At 42.5% G+C, this 25,970-nt stretch overlaps 2 protein-coding genes across 2 annotated transcripts in view; one reads left to right on the top strand and one right to left on the bottom strand.

Annotated features, from left to right (window-relative positions):
* Positions 1–15,815, bottom strand: part of KIFAP3 (kinesin associated protein 3) — a 67,383-nt gene extending 51,568 nt beyond the window's left edge. Inside the window, exons 1-10 of the mRNA XM_048080194.2 lie at positions 15,653–15,815; positions 10,756–10,887; positions 9,844–9,998; positions 8,590–8,645; positions 7,964–8,105; positions 6,514–6,613; positions 5,449–5,573; positions 4,896–4,994; positions 4,014–4,192; positions 1,574–1,736 (exon numbers count right to left, since the gene is read on the bottom strand). Coding sequence (XP_047936151.1) covers positions 1,574–1,736; positions 4,014–4,192; positions 4,896–4,994; positions 5,449–5,573; positions 6,514–6,613; positions 7,964–8,105; positions 8,590–8,645; positions 9,844–9,998; positions 10,756–10,887; positions 15,653–15,684 — 1,183 coding nt within the window. The 5' untranslated portion in view covers positions 15,685–15,815. The remainder of the gene's footprint in view (positions 1–1,573; positions 1,737–4,013; positions 4,193–4,895; positions 4,995–5,448; positions 5,574–6,513; positions 6,614–7,963; positions 8,106–8,589; positions 8,646–9,843; positions 9,999–10,755; positions 10,888–15,652) is intronic.
* A 775-nt stretch (positions 15,816–16,590) lies between these two features.
* The window catches only part of NTMT2 (N-terminal Xaa-Pro-Lys N-methyltransferase 2), a 61,767-nt gene continuing 52,387 nt past the window's right edge, over positions 16,591–25,970 (top strand). Inside the window, exons 1-2 of the mRNA XM_048080333.2 lie at positions 16,591–16,737; positions 17,079–17,167. Of these exons, the coding sequence (XP_047936290.1) occupies positions 17,165–17,167 (3 nt within the window). The 5' untranslated portion in view covers positions 16,591–16,737; positions 17,079–17,164. The remainder of the gene's footprint in view (positions 16,738–17,078; positions 17,168–25,970) is intronic.

Below are 25,970 nucleotides of genomic sequence, written 5' to 3'. Positions count from 1 at the left end.
ACTCTGATTTTCGCAGCCAGATCTTCTGAAGAGGCCTATGCTCAAGTCCAAGTGAATGGCATTTGAAGATAAATTCTCCTCTCCACATTAGAATCAGACACTAGAGAGCAGATATCTAACTGCTGAGTTTAGTCTGACTCTAGTATCAAATGGGGGATTCTTGGGAGCAGGGACTTCGGTGATATGAGTTATGCCATTGCCTGGGGTGACTGGTACCCAGAAGCCATCATCCAAGCCGAACCAGACTACCTAGCAAGACCCCACTCAAATGAGAGAATATATTTTCTGACCAGCTTCCACTTCTCAGTCTACTTTTCTGAGAACTGTCACTGTCACCAGGATAAGGAAAAAAAGTACAGAGGGATTCCAAATGCCATTTTTCTTCTTCCTAGCTCAGCCCAGGGGAGGATATTAAGTAAAAGCATGATTGTGAGGCAGAAGGAATAGAAAGATCTAAGGAACTTCAGAATATATCAGATAGCCACTACATTAATCACTGACAGGATTAGGGTTTCCAAATCAGTGTAAGTTTTCATGGTATTAACTTGCATACTAAACAGCAATAAGGCCGTGCTGAGGCTGATTGTAAAATTGAGAAAGCAAATAATCCCTAGAGACTACACAAAGGTAGAAGAGAAAGCTCAGTTTCACTGTTGCATTCCACTTGTTCCATTACATCTGGATACACCAGCTGTGTTGGACTGAATATATCCCAAACCCAACATATCACAGAAAACTTAAACGATGTCTTGCAGTGTTTTATGCATTTAGGGCTCCACAATACAAGATCCTCAACTCCCACTTAAAAATGAGCACTCAGCAATCCTTACAGCCAAATCATACTAAACCTTTTTGTAAATCTACCAGAGCAGCTTCTAGATAGCATCAGCCAAAGAACATACAGGGAGTAATAAAAGCTCCGTCTCGAGAGCTCCAATACACAACAGTGATCAGATAATCCTCTGCTTTTTCTGGCCACCTTATTGTCTCCATAGATTTCCCCTATAGGCAACAAAAAGTTTTGCTTGCATCAGAAGTATGCACGTGATCGTAACATAAATTAGACCGTCAAGCTGGAAGTCTAAAAATCAGTACTGTCTAGAGTTGAGGCTGACAATGCCTGGAAGCTTCTAATCTTTTTATTTAGACCACTATGGTAACGTGAGGCAGAACATATAACCAGCTTCATAAAAACCAGAGGTAGCTGGTAGCTTCATCAGCTAAGCTCCCTGAAGTGGTTGGCTATTTTTCCTAGGTGTTCCTCTAATATTACAAGCATCATCCATGTGTCAGCTCAAATGATTCTCAGTTAGCAATCAAAGCTATTTTTAAAGACCAGAAGACTCATTCAAGAGCTTAAGAGAACCTAGGAATAAATCTACTGGCAACTGCATTATTTTAGACTTCCATCTAAACCTGCATCTGGAAAGATGATTTGAATGATAAAAAGTTGGGTGTGGTGAGAGTTCCTTGGCAAAGAGAGAAGCGACCCAGCAATTTTTAGGCACACTACATCATGATGCAAACAGCTTTGCTATCCCTGCTGAAATGTCTGTGTTGGAACAAAACATACCTAGGAGCGCAGTGAGTTTGGGGAGCAGACCAACTTGCACCATTTTATTTCTCAGGCCTGTGTCAAACGAGAGATTTAGTAAGAGCCGAAGAGTGATGTTCAACAGGTCTTCATGTTCACAAGGTACCATTTTCACAAGTTTTTCAACAATATCCATTTCTACCTGTATATCAAGAAAAAGAAAAACCCATAATCCATCCAAACTTAGCTTTGTCTTCAAGGTAAAAGCCCTCTCAGTGTGCTACAGATTCACATGCAACCATGCACACGTGGACATGCAATTTGTACCCGCAACAGTAACCATCAATACATTTTCATCTCAAGCAGCTTCACATACATCTTCGTGCTTGAAGTATTCTAGATTGGTTTGCTGTGTCATGTTGATTCAAAAAAAAATCAGCCAAACGGTTCAGATGCCTTGGAAATATTCTCCATGATTAGAATACTGTAAGAATGTCATCTGAAGAAATCACTTGCAAGACTAGATAGGGGTGGAAGGCAGGCATACATGGAGAGTGGTGAACCCATTTAAGTGGGAGCAACCCTGGAGCAACTGATATTAAAGTAAAAGATACCCCACCAAAAAAGCCAGAATTGGCATCCAAAAGGAGCTTGAGACCTTTCCTTATGAATTTGAAATGAACCCCTAGCCAGAGCTTTGCATGTGCTCTCAGAAAAGACATGAGCCTTCCTGTATGTTAATTTAATAGAAGTATGAAAGTCATCTTGAAACATGTATCACTTCCAAATTAAAAAGTGGAATCCAGGAACTGAGAAGTGGTATCAGATCCTGAGATCATGTTCACATTACCAGCCAGAAAAGACATCTGAGCATTGACTGGCAAGACTTCAGAAAGCTTTTTATCATCTTTTAAACATCATTTCTCTGCTTTTATTTGATAAAAATCTTTTAAAAGCATTCTTTGTCTCCCAGAACCTTCTTTGGCGAGAAGGAGCAACATAAAATTATTTAGTATTCTTCAAACTTATATATGGATGTAACTGGCCCTCCAGTTACAAATACACAGAGAATTAATTCTAAAAAAAGAAACTACAGTTCTCCTCACGTGGCATAGGACAATAATCAAACAACTGGATACCTTTGATCAAAAACAATCAGATACCAAGAACTCCTACTTCACTGCTTTGAATTTAATACAGCACTTGAATACCAAAGGAAAGAATGTGCTATAAATAAGCAGATTATTTAGTTTTACTTAGAAACAGACATTGCACAGCTAGTCTTAGCTCATTTTTGCCTTCAATATTTGTGTGTTATAGCCTAATAAACGTATTAGAACATCTCCTTCATAGGTACCTTCCTTAATAATGCTTTGGAGGAAAAAAAAGCATGCATCTTTTATCAAACAGACAGCCGACTTGTAGCATACAAACCTTTTTAAAAGCCTTTTCAAAACATTTCAAACACTATGCAATAAAGTAAACTCAACAATTTTGTTTCATTTGTCTTTCCATGGAATCGGATGGAATGTGTAAAGCATGCCAACAAATAAGTAGGCTGTAGAGCTTATCCTTATTTTCCTAATAAAGTCCTTCAGGGCACTACACAGCTATAAAAGAAATCTAAGACCAAACACCTGATAAATAGTCTATATTCCTCCAACACAGATACTTTGCATCTTATTTTTGTTAAGAAACAGGATATTCCCATATAAATAGGTGGGATACATGTTGTCTACCGTGTTCAATGCATATGCACGTGTGTGATAGTTCCAGTTACAAAGTTGCAATTAATTTTCTATTACATAAATCTTTTAATCTCCTAAATATAACATTAATCTCAGATTACCTCTTGGATAAGGAAAATCTATCATTTTTATTTAAATAACTGTCATAAAGGCATAGAAATGAAGGTGCGTATCTACTAAAATCCACTGGGAATTCAGTAAATCAAATACTTGGCTAGAACTTAAGGACGTTTTTTCAGGAAGAAAAAAGTCTACAGTTTCAGAAGTTTGAGATTTCATCTACAAAAGTTAAAGGCACCTTCCTTCTTAGAAGACAAAGATAACTTAGGAACGTAGTAGACTAGTCTAGCAAACCACAAAAGGTTCACTGTTTTTCCAAGACAACACATAGCAGAAAAAATATGTTGTCAGAAAAGTCAAGTTTAGGGAAAGGATCATGGACATCTCTAGAAGCATGCATATGATAAAATTTTGGGGTGCTAAGTTAAAAATTTGGAACTCCATATATCATATTTTGAGTTAGCTTCAGTCTGTCTGGGATAACAGCCCTTCAGAAATTTTTGCAGCATGTTGTATTTCTTTTTACTAATTTTCTCATAAGGAGAGAAGATAATCAGGGCTACAGAATCAGGGTGGCAAAAGACGTATCTCCCTCTTCCTTCCACCCACACAATGTTTTCAGAGACTGCATACAGTTTTCGAACACTGCACTGGAGTACTACAAGCCTTACCATATCGTTTTTGTTCTCCATAAAAATGCTGAGTTTCTTCAAGAAAGATACAACCAGGATAAGCAGCTCAAAATTATCACGGTCCAGTGCTTTCACTAACATATGGACAATGTTCTTGTTTCGCATCTTCAGCTCAGTGCGAGTATCCTCCGCGAGATTCAGGAGCAGGTAAAGCGCAACTAACAGAGTCCAACATAAATCATACCAACAGGTCAAAGACAATCGAACTAAGTGGGTCTCCACATACACATTAAGTGCTTAAGACAAGACTTTCAGAAGCATTCCACTCACTTCCCAATGCATTTTAAACAAAATTGATCATGAACGCTTTTTATTCCTGTTTAGAAAGCATTAAAAAAATTAGTTCTAACAGTGGTTTTGTAAAAAAATAAAATCGTAGACTATGATCACTAGAAGCTTTTTTTTTCTTTCAATTCCAATGGGAGCCATTAGAAAGTTTTCCCAGGAAAGCTCTGCCACTCAGACCATATCAGTCTGACATTAAGTATATTTGAATACAAAAACTGAGACAGGGTAGAAGGTATTCAACCTGAGTCAGATGAAGGCCAACTTAAAAATAAATAACTCAAACAGACCAAAACAATCAAAAAACCACCACCACCACCCCCAACATCACTAGCAAGGAAAAGTTAAGCTGATCGCTTTTGCTGTTTTCTCTAAGACTGACAGATCACATGGAGAATTGTTAGCATACTGTCAATCTAATTAAGTACTCGTCTTCTCCCTATTCCTTGGCAAGATATTCCACATTCATATACACATTCAGTATGTTTAAGTTGTCATGGTTATAACAATCATCTGAATAAAACCCTCTACCCACACTAACCAATAAAGAAATACTTTGCTATTTGGATTCCATACCTCTGAGTAGCTGTTCCTGCTTGACAACCAGCCCTTGGTATTTCTTATAAGTTTTCTCATAGTCCTTTTTCAGGGTTTGGTTTTCAGGATCTTCATCAAGTAAATTACAGAAGTTAAGGAGTTCAGATAGAAGTTACATAGCCTGGATGACCATTGTCCTCAGATGCGTTATTCAGCCAGTGGAAAGACACCACCTCAGCCACAGCTTGCTACACCTCTAATCAACACTGATTCACCCCCCTATACTCCCCAAGTCTTGGATGTATTACATCTTAATAGTCAAAAAAAAAGTTTCTAAGACATACTGCTTATACAATAGTACACTATACAATACACTACACAAAACAATAAATCGTTTTTCTTGTGTTGTTCTCATAGCCTTCAAATAATCTCTTCAACAGATTCAAACTTCCCACGTCTGATTTTTTTGTACCAACAATTATATTTCCACTGCTTCCACTGAAGTTGCTCTATGCTGATCTTGTGTAACTCGACAACAGCCATCAAGAGAAGTCAAAAGCCCTCAAGCTGCCCCAGCATACCAAAAGGATATCAGCTTTCTTCTTTTTAGCAAGTTCTTCCTGCCAAAGCTCATGTCTCTTCAGCTCATGGTCTATGATATTCATACACAGAGCTCCGATTTTGTAGTGTGTGATTATTCCATGAAACTGAGAAAAACTACATTGAAGAAAAAACACCTCTGAGTAAAAAATATATGCAAACAACCTCAAAACTGTTTTGGCATCTAGGGTGGCAAAGTCCCAACACCATCACCTAATTATCATAAAAAAACAAGCAGGTATTTACTTCTCTGCTCTCTTATAGCATGCTTTTATAGGAAAATTATTTCAAAACAAACAACTCCCCAAAACATGAATATTTTTTCAAGTTTTCAGAAGTGCAAGCAAGCGTTTTCACAATAGAGTTGTCAAAGCAAAACAATTTTCAAGAGGAAATATAGTTCTTATAGTGATAATGCTTAATAACATGAATTTAAAAGGAAATACAGAAATAAATGTTTTGCCTTTTTGATTTAATATTATGGACCCAAATGGAAACTTTTTCTTCCTTCTAATGGGATGAAAACTCCAACATCTCCAAGTGTTGTTCCAAGTCAAAATAAAAACAAATTTCACGCATACAGGAGAATGTTTTCCAGTCAGCCCTTTTTTCTATATCTGAAGCACTTCAGAGGACCCTCTACTCTCAAAAAATATAATTGAGATCTATAATCAAGTCACAATGCAAATTCCATTTGAATTATTTTCTAGTCAGGGTATGCTGAAATGCTGGCATATCTCATTAAGAACAAACACTCACTTCAGTTTTGAATGCTGCTTCTTCCCTGTAGGAATGCTGAAGAAAATACAAGATAGCAACGCAGCCTCTTACCTATAGGTCAAAATTCTTACTACTTTCTTCCCCGCTCTACCACACACTGCCTTGCCAAGGAGATTCTTTCTGTGCCTCAGTTCTGTCATTTAAAACGTGTGTTCCAAACTCAAAAAAATTTTACCCTGTTTCAGTGAGGTGTTGTAATGCAGTGCAAAGAACAAATGAAAAGCCACCAAGCACAGAAAAGTTCCTGATGTTCCTACACACAGGGCCCTGAACTTACCTTGAAAAACAGAAGAAAATATAAATTATATTGGTAGCAAGTTCCACGCTTTGTTTCCAGTCTTCCCTCAGCACTCTAGCCAGTGCACCCAGGGCAGTTTCTGAAGGAAAACGAGATTGGGATGAGCATTAGCATTTCACCTCCCTCCTTTTATCTCGTAAGACAGAATTTGAATACACTTTATTCTACATCTATCATTTTTAATGGATGATTTTCAGATCTATTTCACTTTAATGTGTAACACTGTTCAAAAATTCTGTTTGCAGGTGGTACTAACATAAAGAGTACCCTGAGCAGCCATCCAGATACAAACCCTAAGAGGAGGTGACACGCAAGGATACTGCAACCAAACATTAGTCATCTTAAACCTGCTACTGACCCTAAGATGCCATCGCCTCTGCCACCCATATGTTACATATTACACTGTGGCCCCTATTGACAACATCAACACATTCACTTCCAAATTCCCCTTAAATTCCACCTAAATCTATGACTACAATTTTTTCATCCATTACTTTCTGTTTATGTACTCCCATTCCAATTCTTGGAATAATCTTACTTGCAGACATTGCAGAACGGGTAAAGCACATGCTGAAGTCATCACAAACTTGAGGAACGAGGAGGCAGAAGGATCAATAAAATATATAAAGGATGCAAGGAAAAAAAGGACTATATTAACAAGACACCCTCCCTTTGGAAGTCTGTTTTGGGTTGTGTTTGTTTTTTGTTTGCTTGACTTTCTTTTACACATTACAAGGGCTTTCTTTCATACCTCTGTGGAAAGGAGGCAACAGGAAATGTGTGTATGCACAGGTACACATGTATTTACAAACACACATTAGGTGTTCTACCAGGCACATTTTGAGAGCTACTTCAGTGTGGAATACATATGCAGACATAATGACACTAATGTCAATGTCTTATAAATTCTAATACGATTTTAAAATGGATCCTTCTTAAACAAGAGGAGTATGCTAAACAGTGAAATAAGTGGGTGATGCATCCACATTCAGTTTATTAATTCTTTTGGAAACTCAACAGCTATAATTATGTCAGACTGCAGATCTCATTTTCAAAACATTTCATCTACAGTCTGATCTTCAGGGTACTTTTTTTTGTTGTTTCCAGCACCAGTGCCAACTTAGGATTAAAAAAAGTAGGATCAGAAAAAACAGATGACACCTATTGAGACTTGGAGGATTTCTGGTCTAGAGCCACCTACGAACAACCTAAAATGCATCCATTTGTACAGAGATCTAACTGAAGTTTGACAGCCAGTTTTTATTATGAAATTAAAATCAGTCTAGCATATTACTGAGGACAAGCATAAAGCATAACTACAGTATATAGCGAACTACAGAAAATCTTAAATGAAAGGTGAACTGCTTTTCCCTCAAGAAAGCTCCACAAAAACAGCACAGCATTAAGAAAAGTTTAAATCCCTTGTTACCATTGATAAGCAGTTCTTCCAGATTATCAGGATTCCTAGCAAGCTGCAAGATGAGGGCAGAGCCGCGCACCTTGTCAGGAATGTCCTCATACAGTAACTCAATGTACTCATCCATGTCATTGATATTGGCAACTTCATCAATCTGAAAGCAGTCATAAGCAACGGTTTTGCAGATAAAGAGATATCAATTCAACACGATTGATCACAATGTGTTTCGGTCACAAGACAAAAGAGCACACAGCTTTGAGTTAAGATGTTTGGAAAAAATAAAACGAAAAAAAAAAACAGATCCAGAATCACTGCCAATGAACACCAGGAAATCTGAGAAGATTTAATTACAAAAAAACAAAGGATGCTCAGACATGACTCCCTGCATCCTGTCCTATGTTCCAGACCTCACTTGCTGTCCTGCTGCGTGCTATAGTTGGAGGGGGAAGTAGGCAAGTCAAATATTTTACCCTTTATGGAGATGATTTTTATTCCATTGTGCAATATTTCTAAACCAAGTTCTTTGTTTAAAAAACGAAAAAAAAAACCAGCATTAAACTTTTCTCCTCCCCACTTATATAACCACTTATTTTGTTAGTAAGTGTTTTCTTCATTTCTCATCTAACACCAATATTTACCTCCATGCCTTCAAATGGGGGCGGATCTTTTGGCTTACTGGATTTCTCTTTCTTTTCTACAATGAAAAGACACAGTTGCAGTTAACTTAGACATATTCACAGACCAAAATATACTATTTCTACGGTCTACATTCTGGTAAAATCAAGGTCAAAGTTCTCTTGCGTCCAGCCGACCTGTCAGACCAACACTGCTGGGTATGCCAGGTTTATGAAACTAACCAGCCCGCAGGGAACGAAATAAATCCTCAGATGCCTTCGACTCCTCAGCCTAAAGGACCAGTTACAGCCCACTTAGCTGGGCAGAGAGAGGGCAATAAGCCCTACTGCAAGTTCAGAGCAACTGAACTCACTTCCATACTGAGGTACCTTAACAGCTTTGATTCTGCTTGCACACTGTGGCAAAGCTGCCCTGTGATACACCATGACAAGTATACATAGAATAAAAGAGGGCAAAACACCTGAAGCAATCACAAAGCACGTAAGTAACATTAATCTTTGTTTTCAACTCATTCCATGTATTTGAAAGTTCTCAAATTCTACTTGAGAACAGAGCTTACCATTTCATGACTGCAAGAAACCTTGCCGCCCATGGCTGAGATAACGCACAATCAGATGCTAAGCATGAAATCATCCCTTGAGCAGAACGTTTATCTTAAACTTAAGACACTCAGGATGACCATCAAGATGCCTCGGCATCAGAGCAGAGAATTATTGTACTCAGTAACTTGTTCACCAGTAACTTAAGAATTTCAGACACGAGTATTACCCCAAGCTGCTACACTGTACCAAAGCTCGTCAGGCTGTAAAAGTCCTCACCCCACCTTTACAGACAGTGTGAATTCTGCCAAGGAACACTATCCCCGCCTTGCACCAGGTGATGACTGAGATCTTTTTAGGAAGATCCTCCTAACGGTCTTTGATGTCATTGCAAGGGCAGATGCAACATGAAGAGGCTGCACCGAACAGTGGAATTTGTACCTCTCAAGTCTTGCTAAAGCACACGGCAGACAGCAATAAATACCAATACTAAGCTTAACCAAAAAAGATATTTTGGTTGGTAACATAACAGTTTCCCACACACAGACCTCACTCCACGACTGTCATTGTTTCCAAGTGTGGTATAACTAGACATCTTCCTCATTCTCATCTCTGGAGAGCTTGTACATCAAGATGTCAGCTAAGGAAAGCCTCACGCTGCTGTTTTCCATATTGAAGCAACCCAGTCCCAAGCTACTTTGTTCCTGAGTTATTTACCTTTTCCAGCTGAGGCATCTCTGCGATTCTGTAAATAGTACAACAGCTGTTCTACTTCTGCAAGCTTGGAGGGGTGAATGAGCTTGCATTCTTCAACCACCTTTCGAGCCAGGGAAGCAATGTCTGTGTTTGCATTAAGACTCTTTAGCCGAATGCTGCAACAGAGTCAGACAGGTCTGTTCTCAGTTTTAAGATATTCGTGTCCTGAGTCCTTTGATTTAAGCTTACACAATCAGGAATTTGTTGAGGCAGAAATAATCCAGATATCCCCAACGTCTGTGCCGTGGCTTACATGGGTAACGTGAAAGCAGCGGTTCTCTACAGTCCTAAAGGGTAGGTAACTGTCAACCAGATTTGACAGAGTACAAATGTCCATCAGCTGACAAGCAGCAACACTTGCAGCTTAGAAATAAATATTACAATAGTTCTCTGGATTTTTTCAATAGGGAATATTTTAACACTCAGAAGAAAAACACCAAATCTAAAATGTAGATGCCACAGCAAAATCAGTAGCAGTAGATGGACTGAAAGAACAGGAGATATGCAGGCTAACAGCTAGAGCATAAGGCTGCCAGAAGGTTCAACAGTACTGCATGCTCCAACGTTAGCCATCACTTGAGTAGGAGCCAAACATTTCACTTTTCTGTGCCTCATGTTTCCAGCATGTAGAACGGGAATAATCACTTTTATTTACAAAACACCTTAAAGTACACAGATAAAAACCAGTTTACAACATGTTTTAGATGTCAGCTCTCCTAGGCACATTACTTCACGCCTTCTAAACCCTCTGTTAATCTAGTGCTAAGTTGTACAAAGATTAAAACTTATTATTTCTTACAGGCTGGTGATACTCTGAGTTACTGAATTTATGGCTTGTAAAACCAGATAAGTTATCAGAACTTATGACCTTACATTTTCTGGCATTCTTTGCGCTCCCCCAGCATGGGGTCTCCCATCTCTCCCAGAATCGTTGCTTCCACTTCATAGTGAACAATGAGGGCTTTCTCAGATGGATGCACATCTATGTTGCCTCCTTTTACCTTCCTGCCACAAAGAGGAAAAAAAAATGAATTACTGATCAATTGAAAGCCTCAAAAAACATGCTGGAATATAGATCACTAACAACGACCCATTTCCAGTTCTATTCATATCCTTAACGCAAGCATTGCTCTCCTTCTGTACCACATTTCTTCATTTCAGACAGCTGTACCATAGTTCTCAAGCACTGCCTCTAGTATGTACAGAAACACCCAAATCATTGGCTATTCTTAGTCATGGAAGTCAAACACGGAAGAAAGAGGATTAATCTTTAATTAAGTCTCACAGCTCTCTTAAGGAACCACGATAAGGAAAAAGATGTACTTCACAGGGAAGGTGAATTACCCAGCTGATTCCCTCACCAGTATTTCAAAATCTTCTGCTAATGGCATCGACCTAGTGGGACAAGTACTGCCGCTTACGAAGGAGAATTTTTGCCAAAAGACTGTCTTGGTAGGCGCATAGCTAAATCTTGACAGTTCTATTTATTTGTAATTGATTTTTAATTCCAAATTCACTATTCTCTCCCGAAGCACAGACATCTTCACCTCGCTGTGCTTGTTGCCAGGTTTAGGCAATTACCAGATCAGCAGCTGGCATCAATAGGTATAAATCAAGCACGGGTAGCTGCTTTACTACAGCTACAGGCAGTTGGGAAAAGCCAGCTGGGTTTGTCACTGCCAAAAGCTCCTGTCCTGCTTGCTTCTTTGTGCCAGCAACTCTGGTCACACAGCTACAAGGGCTACGTTTGGCCATGTTTTCAACTGATGGCAGAACCTCACCCGGAGAAAACAGTTACATGTCTGTCTTTAACCCGACACTTGCCTTTCCCCCTTGGTACTGCCACTAGAGTACGTACAACTACAGCACAAACCAAGCTGCTAAAACACTGCAGGTAAAACAAAAAATCCTAACGTGTTTAGGTTTTGTTTTTACATCAGATCATGTCAGTAAAGAGATTTACAGGTGGCTGTCTTCACAAGTATCATCGTAAGAGAGGTGTCAGCCAGCTGTGGCACAGGGTCGATGATCAAAGGAAACCTCTTAAGCCTCACAGAGCTAGAAAAGTTAGTAAATCTGGATGCAGCCTTTGGTGTAACCACTCTCTGTACAAAATGTTTGGAATGCATGCCTCCATCCACTCAGCTGCTATGGTGTCTGTTTTCCCTTCTGCAGAGATGCAACTGCAAAAAATACCTTTTTCTTAAGATTAACAGCTGCCCAAATAACCCCACAAACCACGGAAAGGACTGGGAAACAGAGAGCCTAGTTCAACTACAAGCCTTAAAGACTTAAAGCTACAGGGCAAACAAATATAGCTCGCTGCTAAAGAGCAACATCCTCCTTGATGAGACCATAGCAAAACTGCAATTATCACTTAACATTTTTGACGAGACTTTTTTTTTTTTTCCTTTAACTGTACTCTGAAGCGGATGCTTCATGTCAGTCTGTTCTCTGTTTTCATACAAAAGCCTCAAGAGGTCCAGCCTTGCAAGGCAGACAGCTTATGGGAAATCTATTTCAAAAGAAAGCAGCTTTCTCTCCTCACAGCCAAAAATATTTCCCCCGTATTTACACCTACCAGGAGATCCTAGCCACAAAACACTCCTCTTGACAGTCAAACCCCTATTAAGTCCTTCCTCATTTTTAGATAAAAGAAAGGGATCGGTGGAAGACAGGCCTGAAGGAGTTGGGTATAGTTTTACAAGAACTAAGCTGAACTAACAACTCATCACTGAAAAGGATTTGATCTTCCCATCGTTTCCCTGCTCCTGGCAGACACCTTGGTTCAGCATGAGTGATCGTCAAACCCTTCCACAGCCACTTGCAGCAATCCAGCAGAAAACTCGTTATGTTTGGGGCAGAGGGAGTTTTTCCACTTTTACTCTACTGAAGTGCTCTGTAGAAAGGGAATAACACTTCCTAGCTATGAGCAGGGATAAAAAGGAAGCCTTGAAACCTCCTTTTGGCAGCAGTAAACCACTGATGAGCTTAGCAACAGCAGAACCTCGGCCTAAGACTGCTTAAACAGTTTTAGCATTTCCTGTATTTTTTCCTCTTACGAGGGACAGATGGGTAAGCTGGTGAACTTACAGCTGCAGAGATTTTCTGTCCTCTCGTCCTGATAACCACCCTCGCTGTCTGAGCTACTTCCTGGCTAAGTGATTCACAAATCAATTCACATCTAACCTCCCCCCTCTGAAAAACCTTATCTTGTGAACTGCCTGGAGACCTATGCTGAAGTGCACCACGCTGCCACTAAATCTGTGTTCTGTTTAAAGAGATCACTGCATTCAGATTGCCAGCATCATCCAAAAAAAATAAAAAATAAAAAAAACCCTGATTTAAAGAACTCCCCCAATCAACAAACATCTACTTTACCGATTTTTCTATCCATCTTGAGTTTGTAAGCATCCAGTAATTTCATAAAACATTTAAACATACAGACATCCTCGCAGCTGGTGGAAGCAGCAATGCACTGGGGAACTCCTGCACACATCTGCCTGTCCTCCCCCTTCACTGCCTGCTTTGTCAACAAGAATCCCACTCTATTAAAGGTTTAAAAGAGGAAGGCCTTTGCTACAGACAAAAGCTGTGCCAGCTGAGCTCACATAGCCAAAGCCAGTGTGTGAATGCCCTTTATCGACTAATTCCTTCAGGGGGAAAAAGCAAAACCAAGCTATCCTAATTAGAAGTGGCACAAATCGCGCACGTGGATAAGGCTGAAAATCCAATAACAAATCCTAGCGAGTCTGATGGTGGAAGGGGGGCTGCTCATGGAGGACGACAAAGGGAAACAGAGACCAGAGAAACTCCAGACTTGCACACGAGCCTAGTCATGTTAAACAGCACTTCCGCTGTTTTTTGGGTTGCTCTCTAAAAAGAAAAATAACGATGCTTGTCGCAGTGATAATTACATAAAGAAGATTCCTGCAAGGTCACATAAGATGGCACAAACAGAATATGCAAGGCTAGAAATGGGTACTGTTGTGACACTGCAGCTATTTCCATACAGGCAGCCCTTGGAATTTTACCTGTTATCACATTTATATGCCAGAATGTCATGTAACATCATCTAATGCTCATCAAAAAATATCAGGAGTTTTTTCCACCATTTTCGATTAAAGACCTTAATACGTGGCATACTGGGGAAAAAAGCAAAACCCAGACAGCCTAACAGCAACTTCTACAAATGCTACTGAATACCATGGGAAGGAAAGGGAAGATTTCAGGAACTCCACAGAATTCAAGGTGTGATGGGTAAAATCACCCACATGGTGAGAGAAAGTGACACTGTTCACACATCAAGCCTAAAAGAGGCTTTCGTGGCCTGACACCTTGTGGGGTTGCTAGCTAGTGCTTTTGCTCTGAAACAACTGATAGAGATCTAACGTTTGCCTAATCGGACGCCTAATTTGTCAGCTGACTAGCCTCACTGCCAAATAGACAAAGGCACCATTCATCCATCACATCCCTAACATCAAGTGCAGATCACCCGCTGTATATGCCATGGTGACCCCTCAGGATCATCAGATCATCGGGACCCCTCAGAGTGGGTGGAAACACTCTCCTTTCTTAGCCATGCTGCCCCCATCGAGCCTTCCTCCCCATCCATGACCCATCCCTAGCTATTCCTTACTGTTTCTTCCCGTTCTGTCACTTTGCCCTCTTCAAGCCTCAACTCACACTCCACTTCCCCTCCTCCAGACAGAACCTACCCCACAACCAATGCCACCCGCTCGCACCCCCTCCAACAATCCCCCATCTCACCCTTTTATCCCTCACCTTGTCACCCCATCCTTTCCTCCCAATCTGCTTCTACATGGACTTGTACCACAGCTCACTTCTCACAACAATCATCTTCCCACCCTCAGTTTACCATCCCAAAACACTTGTTTTCCCCCTTATTACCTGATATTAGTATTACCTCAATCTACCATGCCATGCTCTAACATCCCCTCCAAACCAGTTTAGCTCCCTGTTGCAACCTGAATGTGCCCTTGCTGCCCAACATCTCCCCCCAGCCTGCATCCACCATTCCCCACCATAATCACCTGCCCCATCCCAGCCCCTACAAACCTCCCCGCTCATCTCCTAATAGCATCCGCTCATCTCTGCGCTTGCTTCAACCCAAACACACACCACAGTGCCACCACGGTCATCCTGAAGCAGGGCATCTCTCCAAAATACAGCCTTCCTCCTGCCAGTTGCCACCAGCATGCCGCCCATCCCAAACCCAGCTCCCAACCTTCGCTCCCCCCCAACCAGCCGCCACCAAGCCCCTGCCTACCAGGCATCACCCCTCAGCTTGCCCCAAAGCCCCCAGCTCCCCTTCCCAAAATATTCACCCACCCCCATCACCCCAAAGCCTCCTGTCTTCCTCCCCACCCCACAACCTCCAACCACCTCCCAAACCTCCTCAATCCCAAAAACCTCCCCTCCCAAACCGCTCCCCTCCCCACACACAACACCCCTTCCCTCATTCTCACCCACAGGAGCCCCCGACCCTTCTCCTAGCTCCCACCCCCCCCCCCCAAAACCCAATTTCAACCTCCACAGCTTCACCCCTCACCAAAACCCCACGCCTCAGCCCCTTCTCGCGCCTCCCCACCCCACGACCTCCATCCCACCTCAGGGGACACCAGGTCAACCCCCACAGCCCAACCCGCAGCGCCTCAGCCCTCCGGCCGCGCCTCAGCCGCCCCCTCCCCGCCGCACCCCGCTCCCCTCAGCCTCCACCCCCCGGTGCCGGTGTCCCCGTCCCGGTTACCTCTTGAGGTACCGGGCGTCCTCGCCCTGCATGGCGGCGGGGGGGAGGCCGGGGCCGGGCGCGGCCCCTCAGCGGTGCTGTTACCAGGGTGAGCGCCAGCCCCGCCCCGCCGCCCCTCAGCGCGCAGGCGCCGCCGCCTCAGCCCGGGGCGGCCGAACGCGCATGCGGGCGGCGGGGCCGGGGCTGCGCCTGTGGGGGGGCGCGGAACCCCCCTGAGGGCGTGAGATGGGTGCTGGCTCCCTGCGTTGCTCCGGGATGGCCCCTGTGTCCCCCTCTGTCCCCTCAGGGTGCAGTGGCAATGTGTGCCTGGTTCCTTCCACCCCGCTTGGTGTGCTCCCAGCCGTTAGCTGCTGGCCCGCTGCCTCAGGGCTAGTCCCCTCGAGGGGCTGACAAGATGGCGCCTTGAGGAGAAGTGCGGTGCCAGTGGCCTGGTGGGGTGAGAATCATAGAATTACGGAGTCATTAAGGTTGGAAAAGACCTTCAAGATCAGCTGGTTAACCATCACCTTACCACCACTATCCCCCACTAAACCATGTCCCTAAGCACCATATCCAACCTTTCCTTAAACACACACAAGGACAGTGAATCCACCACCTCCCTGGGCAACCCGTCCCAATGCCTGACTGTTCTCTTCTGAGAAGAAACTTCTCCTGATTTCCAACCTGAAGCTCTCCTGGCGCAACTTGAGGCCATTCCCTCTAGTCCTATCGCTAGTTATCTGCAAGAAGAGGCGGATCCCCAGCTCCCCACACCTTCCTTTGAGGGAGCTGCAGAGAGCAATAAGGTCTCCCTAAGCCTCCTCCAGACCGAACACCCCCAGTTCCCTCAGCCACCCCTCACAGGACTTGTGTTCCAGGCCCTTCACCAGCTTCATAGCCCTTCTCTGGACACGCTCCAGGGCCTTGATGTGCTTCTCGTAGTGAGGGGCCCAAAACTGAACACAGCATTCGAGGTGCGGCCTCACCAGAGCTGAGTACAAGGGAACTACCAATTCCCTGGTCCTGCTGGCTACACTATTCCTGACACAAGCCAGGACGCCGGTGGCCTTCCTGGCCACCTGGGCACACTGCCGGCTCATGTTCAGGTGAGCATTGACCAACACCCCCAGATCCTTTTCCTCTGCACAGCTTTCCAGCCACTTTGTTAGGGCACAGATCCTCAAACAGTGAGGGAGTCAAGCAGAAAGCATGCCCTTGCAGAGTGATACCGCTGCTATTGCGATGTTACTCCATTGCTCCATACCACCATATACATAATTACATAAATATGTATGCTTGTACACACAAATAATCACTCAGAGGGTGGTGAGGCACTAGAACAGGTTGCCCGGAGAAACTGTGAATGCCCCATCCCTGGAAGTGCCCCAGGCCACCCTGGATGGGACTCTGTGGAAAGTGTAACTGAGATTTTTTTATTTTTCTCAAGATGCGGCCAGATGTAACCAGATATACAGAACATACACTGTGACATAGAAGCAACACCTGCTGTAGGAACAACACCTGTCCTGTCTCATGGTAGGTTTGTTTTGTTTTTTCCTACTTGTTCTCTTAGTTTAAATAAATTCATCATGGTGCTAAGCCAGATTGATAGTAAGCCTGATTTTGAAGTTAACAAAGATGTTTCCATTGTCTTCAATGAGCTTTATATGGGCCTTTGTTATAACAAGGCCGCATACAGAGAATGCCTTGGGTTCTAATTGCTTTAAAGTTTCATTGAATCCTGTCCAGTTATTTCATAGAATCATAGAATATCTCGAGTTGGAAGGGACCCATAAGGATCATCGAGTCTAACTCCTGGCTCCACATGGGTCTACCCAAAAATTCAGACCATATAACTAAGTGCACAGTCCAAGCACTTCTCAACATCATCATGAAAAAGAACCAACATTGCTTTTGTATAGAAAAATTATTAAAATATAATAGATTAGTTTTTCTCTTGAGAAATTAAGAAACCTACCCTGAGGTTTGTACTCTCTCCCTGAAAGACTCTTAGGTAAAAGAATGTACACGGGTTTCAAGGGGAAAATGGTGAATACAGGACATTTTCCTAGGCCTTGTAAAAATGAACTATGTGTAAACTTCTGTAATGCCTTTTATAAGCAGAAATAAAGTACAGCAATCTGAAAGGATGACTTTCAGAGTAAATATTTTAAGTGATTAGGCTATGTAACTCAGTGGGGGATAGAGATGATGTTGATCTGATGTGCTGTCACATAGTAAGTGATTGAGGCATGAAGGTAATGAGCCTTGGGCTTAAAGTTTATATTAAAAGGAAGAAATGAGATGAGGCAAAGTAAAATTTGATATGCAAAGAGAAAGTCTGGCTTAATTCTTCTTGATTGAATGGATCTTGGGACATAGATCAAGATGATTCTCAAGTGGCTTTTTGATCAGCAGTGACAGGACCATCTACACAAGAGAAGGGCATTTTCAATAAAGCACATGATCATGCTGGTAAATACTAGGTGCTCTTGTTATCCTTGAAAGTGAGACTTGACTGAAATGAGAACAAGGGTCTCTGGAGAGCTTGATTTGTATTTTTTACAATATCTAATTTGACACTGACCTAAGTAAATGCATCAATTCGCGGCTAACTTAGCCAGTGGGGAAAATTAGCTGTAGATTTTCATTGTTTTAGATGTAAAAAGAAAATTTTAAACATGTGAAAAGAAACAGATCTCTTCATAGAGAAGCAGAGCTTTCTTTTAACTAGACACTACAGGTCAAAGGGTATGCTGTTTTCTCCCTTAGTTTATTCAAATCAGAATTGCTCACTTCCGTGAAAGCGACTTCATTTGGTGGCCTTGCACTCTTGCTCACTTGGCTGAGCAAGTATATCCAGCTGGTCGTAAACTGACCTCAGCCATCTTGTGCCTCAATGCTCCTCAGCAGCAGGAGTGTTATAAACTCTGTGTGCACACCTCCGCAAGCCTGCAAGGCAGGAATGCAGTACCTAAGTTCAGCCACAGCTGATGATGTGGAATAGCAACCATCTACGTAGACTTTCAGTGCCTGACTTGAAATGTGAGGGTTGCTACTTATGGAAAAAATACCAGTTTACTCAGGTCCTAAGTAAGGCTGACCTAAGAATTGTTGATATATATAGAATGTACCACAGTGATGCTACATTACCTTTTTTTCCCTTAGTGGATCAACCCTTTAAGAGGGAATCTTTCTGCGAGGCACACAAAACAGAACAGTGAGTTGTGTATTTTCAGTATGTTCTCTAAATGGTACACTAGAAATCGTGTATCTCATTTATGCTTGTTTTCTTAAATCCTTGAAATGCAGTAGCCCTATCCAAAGAGCCAGTGATGTGCTTTCAGTTTGGGTTCATTTTAATTAGACTGAGGAAAACACAAAAAGATAAAATATAAAATAGACCACATAGTAATGAGCAGATTGCCTCTCTCTGCTGATACCATCTTGGGGACCTTGGTGACAGTGGTGCAGATTTCTTATGCAAAATCATGGTTCCAATAAAATCAAGGAGAATTTTACCATTGACCCCAATGGGGACAGAATTTCACCTCTTAACGTTTATTAGATGCAGCAGGCAGAAAGCAGACTCAGAGCTATAAAGGCCATGACATTTTATGGTTCTGACTCTGCAACCACTCAAGCACATGCTTAATTTTGCCACAGTAATAAAGTTAAGTGCCAGCTTAAGTGTTTGCAAGAAGGGGTCTCCTTTACACTTGAACAAGCCTATGTTTGATCATAAATCAGGAATTCCCCCTCTTCCTCATCCCTCCCCTCCAAAAGGAAAGGATTCCGCATGTGATCATCAAATTCTTTGCACAAAAAAATGCCTTTCAAAAAAAAAAAAAGGCAAAGGAAGAGCAAGGAATAGGTACTTTAGCTGAAGTGGTGTTGCTTAAGTGTCATTTGACTTGAAAGAAGTTACTCATTCAAACATATTCAAAAGAGAAACTGTATACTAAAAATGTCTCAGACAATGTCTGTTTTCTTAGAAAAAAGCAAAGATTTTGCAAAGCACTTTACAGGTAAAATCTTTTCCATTATCTTCAATTTCCAATGCTTCAGCTGAAGGTAAGAATAGATAAGAAAGATGACTTCATGTTGTTAAGGGCATGAAGTATTCCTGCTGCTTGGTACTGGTATGCTGGTCTTGATGCAGGTATCACTGGATGTGTATTAATACGGAAGGGCCAACTAGATGGTCATGAAAGTCCCTTCTGGTTTCAAATGTAGAAAAGAAAACGTGGATGATGAGTATACAGTAAATTCCTTCCAGGCTTCTTTTCTTACACTAACTTGTTTGATCTGTATAGTGGTTGATGATAACAGATGAAGTAGTCTACTGGGGAGGACGATGATGGGTCAGTTTTAGACTCACCAGGAGCCCACATCGATGCTGTACTTCTCTCTCTTTTAGTGCAGTTGCCCCTTCACCCTACTTGCTCTTCCCAGAAGCATTTATGGCAGCGAGGCTGGAGTGGAAACTGGAAAAATGTACGCAACAAAGCCACTTGTAAAAACAATGTAACTTACGTGACAGTCAGCTGGGAGATGATGGCAAGGAGTGAAGGCTCATCATGGGGCTGCATCTCCCTCAGACTTAGGAGAGCCTTAAGTCTGTATTTGCTTGCTGCCTACATCCCACCTTGTACTCTTATCTATGCCATCAGCTCTGGGCAGAATGATGTCAGTAGGCAGAGTGACCTGAAATCTTTTTCCTGTGGAGCTTCCCAAAATGTCTGTGACAATAGTGGATATTATTTGCCAGCAACTTGAGCTCTGGAGCATTTTTTTGTTCCAGGTGCTGTCCTTGTCAGCTGAGCACAGAAGCAGCAGACTGTGAAACCTAGTGAGGGAAGAGCAGTAGAGTGTATGGGGAGCCTGGAAGAGACTGCTTTTGTCAGAAGAGGGTGGTGATTGTGTTAAAAACAAGGCATATGAGGAGCAACAGAAGGCAGGAGAGGAGGAAGGGAACACAGGGTCAGGGCTTCAGCATCGCAGCTGCAGTTTCCAGGAGACTGGAAAGCACTGAAGGAAGGGGGATCAGGCCCTGCTCCAGACAGCCATGGGTAAGAAAATATGAGAGCCCAGGAGTTGAGCTCTGGTAATGACTATTTCTCATGAGCTTCTGGGTTACAATAATGGAAGTTTTACAGTGCTGTTGAGCTGTGTGTTGAAAAAACAATCCTTCAGCTTTCAAGTAATTTACTTACCATCTGTGAGCTGTTTAGGTAATTCCCCTTGTTTAGCTTTCACTGTTTAATTTTGCTACGTATGCCTTTTCTTCATTACACCTCCTGCATGTGCGTCTGTATGGGCAAAGAGTAGCACGTAGTTGTGTAACTCGGAGGATTTTCAGTAGTACTGGAAAACACAATTGTCACTGATGCTGATGATCTGGGGTAATGCCAGATTACTGTAGCCCATCCACAGACTGTAGTCATTTTGCTTTGTGGACCTGTGGTCTGTTTTTAACACCAGCAGGCTTTAGACAAACACAGAAAGTGCAAAATAAATAAAAAGATCTTTATCTAATGAAACTCCAACATTGGCTTTTGTATAGGTGTCTGAGTTTCATTTTTGTACAAAACTCAATTTGCTGTTGGATTTCAGATTTCAAAGTTAGCATAATAAGCTTGTCCTTAGTTCACCCAGCTCAGGCTAAGTATTGCATCTGATATGATTCACAAGATTTCCCTGGAACCCAGGGGCATATCAGTTGTCATGGCAAGGCACAGCGAGGTGAGTTAATTACTAGCATTCCAACATATCCTGGCCTTTATTGGCTAATACTGAAGAATCCCAGAAGAAGGAAAGCACTGTAATTGTGCCAGATCCATCCTGTGTTTCCTATAGTTTCTTTCTTGAATTTTTTCATATATATTATATTGTCTCGATGCCAGTGCTCATGATCTCTGAAATTAAAAGCATTCCTCATAAAGGGGATTACAAGATTAAAAATATTGCTCATAAAGAACTTGTTGATCCTCACTGGGAAGATGATAGATTTAGAAACATCAAATTACTGATGTCACCAAGTAAAATTAATTTAGGAGATAACAGTGCATTTTTTAAAGAAAAAATAGGGATGTGTTAGATTTACAAACTGTAAGAGCTTTCCTTCCCAGTAAGCTCGTTCTTCATTTATCATTTTATAATAAGAAAACCCCTTAAACTTAGTCTCATACAAATGTCACTTTCTAGCTTTCTTGCTAATCCAGAGGAAATATTATCCTAGTGGTCCCTGAGGTCCAATGTCTAGGTGTTGGATACATGATAAACTTACTTGAAGCTTTCTTAGTGAGATATAGTACTCTGGAGACAGCTGTGGATTTAATTTTTCAAGCTTTAGTACAACCTAACCCTTTAAAAATAAGATTTAAGTTTCCCTTGTCAGGTCACTTAAGAGTTTCTTCTTTTATTTTATTCTTTTTTTCCTCCTCTGCTACTTGCCCAGACTTCTAATCCCCATCCTCTGGAGGAAGCATTAACCATCTCGAACTTTTCATGTCTTGATTATTTTTCAGTTCCAAGGGACAACACACACCCGTTTGGCTTTTGAATGTTTCTAGTCTACAAGCTCAGACAGAAAGTGTTCGTGCAAAGCAAATAGTTTCCAGTCTTCATCATTTGTGTTTCTACTTTCAATTCTGAATGAAGGTGTCTTTTGCCGCCACTCCTCTTGGTAAGAGCTGTATTTATAGTCCCTGCAATCCATGTTCCTTAGAGTTTATGCTGCCCAGGAGTAGGGCTTAATCTAGTTTTTTTCCCCTTGATAAGTACCACTTAGTCTTCAGAAACTGCGTTTAATGTTCCAAGGCATGCTCAGGATTTAACTGCATAGTTCCTACTATTGTGAAATTCCATGCATTTAAGACGAGTTAAGGATGAAGGTTAACCCAGCCAGCAATGTCACAGATACATTCTATCTGAAACGCAGGGGCTAGTGTACTCGTGATGCTTCTACTGATCCAGTAAAAATGCTGCTTACAGCTCCTGCTGCCCTCTAATTTCCAGTTCCCTGGAACTGCCCTGGACCCTGTGGCTTCTGCCAAACCATACCTTTTCAGGAGCTAGAGGTGGAAGACGCCTTTCAAGGTCACTTGTCAGACTCATTTCCTACAATCAACTTTTCTTTTTCCCTTTCAGCTTGTTTTCCTTTGGCTTCCTCAGGAAATGAGTTTTATCCTGTGTTACCTATCCCTGCATTCATCGGGTCTCTTCTTCCTCCGGCTAATACTTGACATTTTGGCCAAGTGCAGTCACCATTGTGTGCACAGCGTCTGAAATTTAATTAAATTTCTTGAGGTCCGTGCAATCCAGCTGCCAGGTAGATGAGAAAGACCCCATGACAGAAACTCCGCTGAGGGAGAGCGAAGCGGAGTTCAGCTGTTTGGCAGCAGCGAGGGGTCAGTCACTCTGCACACTAGCCAGCCAGACAACACAGATGAATGGGCTGGCCAGGCTGTCTCAGAGCAGCTCCATGCTGGCCGCAGCACAGGCAGTCTCTTGTCCATGATCCGTCTTTCACAATAGGTGGCAAATGAGGGGAGGCATGGAGGTTATTTCAGGTAGAAGCAGTAAGACAGAAGCATCGTGTGGCTCTACAGCTCACAGAACAACACATTTTCCAGTCTAGCTTTAACTGTCCTAACAAGAAGGATGTTCTCCACTGGTGCTATGAAGTGTGCTGCCCTACCAGATCAGGGGAATGCCAATCTGACATTTGCACTCCTAGACAACAGCAGGGAGGGATCCACAAAACTCCAGATCTGAAAGCCTGGATCTTTATAACTCAGCCTCTCTGATAAGCCTGCTCCCTCTCTGGCAAATTGCAGAAGGTTAAATGACCTGCCTAACCCATGGCCTGCCCACATCACTTCTTTCTACAGATCTGTTGTTATCAATTGCACCCTTTACTTCCTCAGGTTGGAGTTTCTGTATTTTTATTATGTTCACACTCCAGAGAAGGGCTGTCCCCTCCTGGCATCACCACCGTCATGTCCCATCACATCACTAGTGTGTGTTTTGGTATGCCCAGGATTGGAGCTTTCATGCCTGGGTTTTTTAGGGGTTCACAAAAATGCAGTCTGGCTGTGAGGGAGCAGCTTGATCAGCCGAAGCACATTTATCAGGTAGTGGATTTAGACTGCTTCCATAGACATTGCGGCCATTTGGCATTTGAGACAAGCTAACCAGGCGAGATGCTTTTTGGTCTGAGCAGATGGGTCAGTGTTAAGCCTTAGGTCGGAAGGATCCAACTGAGAAGGAAGTGGGAGAGGCATGTTTTTCTGGCAGTGCTGTGTGCAGGAGGAGCTTTGATGGTGTGGTTTGCCATCTTTCTTTTGCTTAGGAATTGAAAATAAAGCCTCTCTGAGAGACCTTTTAGAAAAGTGTTTCTGGCAGTTATGTGCCAGCGCTGAAAGAAATTGTCTAGCTTATCTCCCACTTGCCCAGTTCTCCCACAGGCTTGTCTCTGTTGATTTTTGTACTGTTTCCTGAGCGTGCAACATCCTTTTTATCCTGGTTTACCAAACCACTATACCCTCCGGTCACTCCTTAAAACTCCCTTCTCATGTGCAGGCCACAGTGGCCGAGACAGCCAGTCTCCAGACCTCCTTCCTCCTTGGTTAAAGAGCTGTGCCTGCATTCTTAAACGCAGAGCCATGGGGGATGTGAGCTGTGCACGCACGCACACGCAGGGCTGCAGCTAACTTGATCCTGCATTTTCCAAACCCACAAGCCCTGCCACTCACCCAGAAGGAGGTTTTTGTTAGCTTTCACCTAGAGAAGGAGCTTTATCATGCACTCGAGCCAACAGAGGGCAATATATACAAAATACAATATTGAGAAGAAATGCTTTTAAAAGATGACTCTAAGCAGCCCAGCCCTTACTGTATCTGGAGTCACATATCACAGTGAAAGGCGGCATTCCACGCTGGACCTAAAACCTTCTCAGGCTCCATCAATTAAACCACCACATATGGGGTGGAAGAGACTCAGCAAGGAACTCTCACTAGGGTTCAATAAAAACCAGATGTTGTGGGCACAGCTGTCATGCTTCTTATCAAGAACAACAGAGCAGCCCCCGCTGCAGTTTCATCAGGAACCCTGCCCTTCCTTCCCTCCAGCCCCAGCACTACTGAGAGTCCCTAACCAGAACCAAATAAAATCCTCCCAGCCAAAGCATGCAGGAGTCCTCCCCAAATATCGCTATTTGCGTTAGCATACTGTTTATGGATCTCCAAATCAGGGCCCCACTGTGACTGTCGCTGTGCTTGAGACATCATGAGGCAGGTTCCCACTCCTACCTAAGACTGGCTTCACTCGCTCCCTTAAAAACGTAATTTAGTGTTGGCTCCAGAGCTAGAAGGATTTGAAGGCAAGAACTGTGTATTCCCTCCATAGGGATAAAGCTCTGGCCAATTTCATTTACATGAATTATAATGTCTTTACCCATAGGGCTCACATGCTGCGTTTTGTTGCTTTAGATGGAATTCCAGATTGCTAAATTCCAATTGCATAAATGATAACAGATTGCTGCTGTGACTGTACCCGCGAAAGGGCACGGGAATTGTGCAGGATATGCCCCGAAGGGCGTGAGTCATCCTGACCTACAGGCAGTGAACTCTGCTTTGGAAATGTGCTTCAAAGAGAGGATTTCTCATGAGAGATCCGAAGTCTTATCCCAGGGATTGGGTCTTTGCCCAAGGACCTGTTTTGCTCTGCATTTCCTTGTGTCCTTTTGCCACAGAGTGATTTTGCGAGACTGACTGGTCTACTGGTGACAACAACATTATTGTTTGCACTTGTAAATGGTACACTGAAACCACATTTACCTAAATTTAATTACAAATAAACAAAGAAGTAGAAGGGAAGTAACCCTGCAAACAAAACAAAACATTTTATTTGGCCTGACACAGAATTTTTTTATTCGTCTGAGACGAGAAATATTTCAGTTTCTCATCTACCCAAAACGCTGTTTTTTCTCAATTCTGCACTCAACTGAAAAACTAATTATTTTCACAGCAATACGTCTGAAGATCGCTGAGTCTAATTGGACCCATGAGTGGAGTTTAGGTGGGTGAGGATTGTGACTAAGAGTTCTGGACTTTAACAAGTCAGACAATTAGTTCATTCATTGTCATATTGCTATTTCCCAGCTCGGCACCCAGGCGCTGGCATCCACTGTTGCACTGAATAAGCGGCTGGAGCTGCAGTCAGAACAATACAGGCAGTTGCTTTTCTGGCTGCAGCGAAGTCGGTTATAAAGGTTACCACCTGCCGTCCAACCTGCAGCTGTTCTTCACTGCCCTCATAGCTGCACGTGTGCTCT

The sequence above is a fragment of the Anser cygnoides genome, chromosome 8, assembly GCF_040182565.1.
Source record: "Anser cygnoides isolate HZ-2024a breed goose chromosome 8, Taihu_goose_T2T_genome, whole genome shotgun sequence".
Taxonomy (NCBI): Eukaryota; Metazoa; Chordata; class Aves; order Anseriformes; family Anatidae; genus Anser; species Anser cygnoides.
Note: the sequence above shows the minus strand (reverse complement) of the source record. Positions and strands in the feature narration are given on the sequence as shown.